Here is a 5,693-nt window from a genome sequence, read left to right on the forward strand (position 1 = left end):
CGGGGTAGGTGGGTCGGGTTTGTGGGGCGGATCGGTTTTTTGCGGGTCTTGCACACCCCTACTTTTGTCGGCTTATCTTACCTATCAATATTTAATGACTTAACATTATGCCCATACATAATATTAACACATCTTAATCCAGCCTATTTGTCACATCTCCCTCACTCAAACAATCAAACTCATAACGTAGTGTTTGTTCTGATACCAATTGTAATAAACCTTAGGTAGAACTCATCAGTGAAAATCGACTTGTAAGAGGACGATGCTTAATAACTTATATACACATGGTTAAGATTGCACTTAACCAAATGTGAGACACTTGAGATCGTAAAAATTTCACCAAGCTTCTGAATCCAACAACGGCCCATGCCACTTTATCGACACTCACCTGGTGGTAGCCTTTTGCCTTTCGTCAACTTATATCGTCTATCAGTGTTTAATGACTTATCACTGTGCCCACACATAGTACTAAGACATCTTAATCTAGCCTATGAGTTACCCCTCCGTGACTTGAACCTGTAATGTAGTGTTCGTTCTCATACCAATTGTAACAAACCTTAGGTAGAACTCACATTGAAAAGTGGCTTGCAAAGGGGTGATGCCCAAGAGTTTATACATACATGGTTAAGATTACACTTAACCAATACGAGGAAAAGTTGTTATTGCCATTCAAGGGTCTATTTTAGTTTATTGATTTGGGGTTGAATGAAATCCAAATGCAAATTATGAACTTTAGTTGCTAGGCTTGAACATATATGCTTTTATTTATATTTTTATTTGAATTTAAATCACATTTTACTAGAAGAGAAATGCTAGGGAACCCACCAATATCCCACCAGCATCCCACCAAGCCTAAGTAAAAAAACTGAAAATGAATTTACTAAATAAAAAGGCAAAGCCACTTAGGGCTTAGTGGGATGCTGGTGGGATATTGGTGGGTTCCCTAGCATTTCTCTTACTAGAATAGGGAGCGGAAATACTTGAATGATATATATAGGAGTTTAATGATAAATTTGGCATGTGATTATAAAACCCAATAATTATTTAAATATAATATATATTTTATTTTTTTAAAAAAATGAAGGGCATTAGCTGCGGCATTTGGTTTCAGTTCTAAATTAATTCCTTTTTTTTTTTTTTTTTTTTTTTTTTTTTTTTTTTCTTAATGTCTTTCTTGAATGCGTGCATGCTAATTAGTCGAATGTACACAAATTTTGGTCTCAGCTAATTAAGTACAATTAGCGAAAAGAGAAAACAATAATTCAATGATATTAACTTTCAAGACAACTCGGAAGTTTTGCTACAAATATTTCAAAGAAGACAAATAAATGCAAGGAAAAATTCTACCTTTACGACACCAACACAATATGGTACGAGATTTGATTCTTGTACAACACCAATGCAACAACTGTACAACAACCCCTCACATGAGGGTGGGCCCCAGTATGTAGGACTCACCCTTATGTACGTGAATGATTATTGTACAGTTGTTGTATTGGTGTTGTAAATTTAACATTTTTCATATGGTACAACAGCCTATCACATGAGGTGGAGCCCACAAAACTGTTCTCATGTTGTGTTGGTGTAGTACATCAATCAGTCCTCTAAATGCAAACATCTCACATAAGGAAAATGTTAGTTTTACAACATTCACACAACACCCTCTCACATGAGAGTGAACCCTAGTGTGTGAGCTCCACTCTCATGTAAGGAGGTGTTATACCCATGTTATGTGGGTGTTGTGCAGCAATCAAACCCCCTCACATAAAACGAGCCAAAGCACATATCTCCTTAATTATTGCAATATTAATTGCATATAATAAAGTTGAAAAATAGAAACCACAAATCAACATCTCACATAAAGTACTTGATATGGAAAACCGGCCCAAATCATCAATCACACTGGAACAGTCCTACTACCACCGGCCTCGGTGGCCTGCCCCGCAGTTTCATCCTCCTCCTCTCCCGTCAATTCCTCCAACGATCTTCCCTTCGATTCCGGGACCAAGAAGGTAAACACCATTCCCAAGAAGTTAATTCCTCCAAGCACAAGAAGGGAATTCTTGACCCCGATGCCAGTCGGGTACCCGGCATCTACTTGTTTCGGGTCTTGGCTTTGGGCAGCATACAAGAATCCAAACGCCCCAACTATAGCTCCTGCCTTCCCCGCAGCGGCTGATATTCCATGACACGTAGACCTTAGCCTCGCAGGGAAAATCTCCGCCGGCACAACAAATGTGGTGGCATTGGGTCCAAAGTTGGCGAAGAAAAAGGTCAAGGAGTATATTACGACGAAGCTAATTCTGTTGGGCGTCAGAGTCCAGTGATGGTACGGGATAGCAAGCGCAAACATGAACACAGTCATGAAGAAGAAACCCATCAATTGAATTGTAAACCGACCCAGATAGTCAATGAAAGCCACCGTAAACCAATACCCGGGCACGGTACTGCACAATGCTATAAGTGTTTGCGCCTTTGCAATCTTGAAAACCTCTTCGAGTGAGCTCATTGTCTGTGACTTTGGAATCCACCCAATCGCGGTGAAGATATCCTTCTGGAACAGATTTTGGCTGTAGAAGGCAATGTCCAGCAAGAACCAAGTGGTAGTGGTTCCGACCAAGTGAAGCCCGTGGCGTTTCGCAAATCTTTTGGAGAATAACCCAAATGAGTGCTCTTGAGTATTAATCCTTTCGAGTTTCTCCTCCTCAGCTTCAAGAGTCACGTGTAGCACCTTAGACATGTCTGCCGCCGCCTGTTTTGCGTTCTTCGCCACCAGGGCAGTGTAACGCGCAGTCTCGGGCATTTTCATACGCCAGTAGTATGTGAGGGCGGCCGGGAGAGCTCCGAACATGAGAATCAGGCGCCACACGTAGTCAGCTTGCGGTGGTAGCGAGGCTGCTGCATCAACCTCGTATGCGGGAGGGCTGTATTTGTTCCTGAATGCGCTCGACACAATTAAAGCAACAATCCCACCACCCAAAATTCCAAAACCTTGCATGGCAAAAACAGCGGCGATAAACGCCCCACGAGTCTTTTTGTTCGCGTATTCAGACATAATTGTAGCGGAAAGGGGATAGTCTCCGCCAATGCCAAAGCCGAGCCAGAACCGGAAGAAACAGAGCGTGGCCATGACACTGTTTGGCGAGTGTCCAAACGAGAGCCCTGAGCCAATGGAGCAGACCACCATGAGAATAAGGGTTATACCGTACACCTTCTTGCGACCCAATTTGTCACCAAGCCAGCCGAAGAAGAGCTGGCCAGCCAAAGTGCCACAAAGCGCCACGCCGTTAACAGCGTCAGCCACGTTAGGAGGCAATGTGCCGGGCTTCACTGCACCTGGTTTTGTGTAGTAAATTCGGCCGAGTAACTTGGACACAAGGGAGATACAGAACAGATCGTATGCATCAGTGAAGAATCCCATTCCGGCAATGACAATTGCCGTGAAGTGGTACAATTGAGTCTTGGCCACATCAAGAGCGTTAAGCACTCCCAATTGGTTTCCAGCCATGGCTATCTCTTGCTACTGTTCCTCCAACGGTTTCCTGCATAAAACGTACAATATATAAATTTAATATAAATGAATTCTCCGTATATGAATGCAAATGGTGTAGCTAGCTAGCACGACCTGTGACTTGTATTTCTATTTCTATTTCTATGGACCAAGACGTACAGTTATTAATGCAAATGGTCCTTTTTTATTTATCCCAACCAATCGGATTGTTGCCCAATTTATTGTTTCTATCACCGATAAATAGACATGCAGCGCCCACGATGTCCTATTACCATTTTTTTCTATTGTAATTGATGATGTTCGACAAATAAAATGTGAAATGCTCAGGAAAAAACAAAGAAGGAGAAATAAAAAAATAATAAAAAAAAATCAATAAAGGAAAAAAGACATATTAGCATGTTGACTTTGAAGTAGGTTTTTTTCTCCTTAAATCATGAACAATAGAATTGAACTGATGGATCAAAACCAATTAATTTGATACAGATTGATCAGCTACTTAACTAATCAACTATTTAGTGTTTTTTTTTTTTGGTTATTGCTCCACAACTAATTTTTATGAACTAAAAATTATTCCTCATCCTTCTGTCATTTAACTATTTTCTTTTCCAATTTTTCTATATTCCAAATATTCCATTCCACGGATAGAGACGACTTGAATAAAAATCTTCCATTGTATTATGTTTCTGATAGAAGAATTAAAACCTTTGGTTGAAGATAGAAAAAATTTGTGGCCGACTTGCACTTGCAACTTGCAAAGCCAGCCTGTCAAAGACCTTAAGAAAATATCAGAGGCAATTATATACATGGCTTGCGGAACTTTCTACTCTTATTAATTAAGTAATATTACGTATAAAATGAAATAAAGAAGTGGGTCGATCGCTACCAAATACATACATATATATATAGTACATTTGGTTGGTACGAAATTAAATATCAGCAAAATACATATAGTTAGGCGCCCCTGTCAACGTCGCAAGGACAAGCTATTGACCCAGATGAGCAACAGTAAAACAATGGAACTGAACATTCAAATATGATAAGAGAGCTGCTGCTCAATGCTCATGTGTGTTCAAAGCAGGCACTAATTACAGCAGAATAAAGTAAGAGATCGAGAGTTCCCCGGCCGCTTCTGTGGCTCATATATATATATATATATATGAACGATACTAAAAACTAAAAGAGAGATATAATTTTTTGTTACTTTACGACACAATTTTAAGGTATTTTTTTCTAAAAAAATAAATAAAAAAGTAAAAATTGCTATGTGGACAAAAATAATCAAAAGTTGTATATCTTAGAGTAGCAATATATTATATCTCAAACTAAAATGAATGATCGGCTTAACACATAGATGAGATAACTCACGAGTGTTTGATATATTAATTTATATAAGAATGTAATGAAACTGGGAGATAACTAAAAGGTATAGCTAGTCTGATCTAGGCAGAATGGATGAAAGCTAGTGGCTTTCAACTTCAAATGAAGGGTGCCCTACCATGAATACTCTGATCACCTTTTGCTAAAAAGTGTTGAGGTATCTAACTACAGTGGTCCTGATATCCTACGACGCCAGTTCCAATAAGCGAGGAATGTATCAGGTTTCATGCATGTCCCAAGTCTAAAGAAATATTTCGTAACATTATGCAGAGAGAGAGAGAGAGAGACAAAAAGACTGACCTGCTTTTTGAATCTTCAACTAAGTTGAAGGAGGAGAGCGACGAGGGAGAGAGAGAGAGAGAGAGAGAGGCGTCAGTGTGTTGCGAATGGCGATGATAAGAAGGAGAGAGGCCGGCTATATATAATATTGTGTGCATCGGACTCATAGAAAGCCCATCAAGTCCAGCGTCCAATGGCATATACCCGAGGATCCAATTTAGTCAAAGCTTTCACAGCCCTTGCTTCTTTACCTTGCCCTGTGATGATGACCTACATCTCTTTTCGAAGCAAGTAATTCCTCATTATTGTATTAATAGACTTTTGTACAATGAAACGGCAATCCATCACATATAATGTGGCTTCACCTGCTGTGTGTAATTACCACCATGGGAACATAATTATAAAACTAAAGAAGAAAAAGAAAGGAGAAGATCAAGACCGTCGGCTCACTTCAAGGTTGATCATTTAGGTCTACAACTATATATATATAAGTCTAGTTGACCCATAAATGGTGCATTAACAAATT

At 39.6% G+C, this 5,693-nt stretch overlaps 1 protein-coding gene across 1 annotated transcript; it reads right to left on the minus strand.

Moving 5' to 3' along the window:
* Window positions 1-1,244: 1,244 nt before the first annotated feature.
* On the minus strand, window positions 1,245-5,344 carry LOC133873904 (probable inorganic phosphate transporter 1-3). Its single transcript, XM_062311710.1, has 2 exons — window positions 5,189-5,344; window positions 1,245-3,542 (listed from the first exon to the last, which is right to left on the minus strand). Exon 2 carries the CDS (start codon window positions 3,506-3,508, stop codon window positions 1,898-1,900), a length of 1,611 nt encoding a protein of 536 aa, XP_062167694.1. The 5' UTR covers window positions 3,509-3,542; window positions 5,189-5,344; the 3' UTR covers window positions 1,245-1,897.
* Between the last annotated feature and the right edge of the window lie 349 nt (window positions 5,345-5,693).

Source organism: Alnus glutinosa, chromosome 1 (assembly GCF_958979055.1).
Source record: "Alnus glutinosa chromosome 1, dhAlnGlut1.1, whole genome shotgun sequence".
Lineage (NCBI taxonomy): Eukaryota > Viridiplantae > Streptophyta > Magnoliopsida > Fagales > Betulaceae > Alnus > Alnus glutinosa.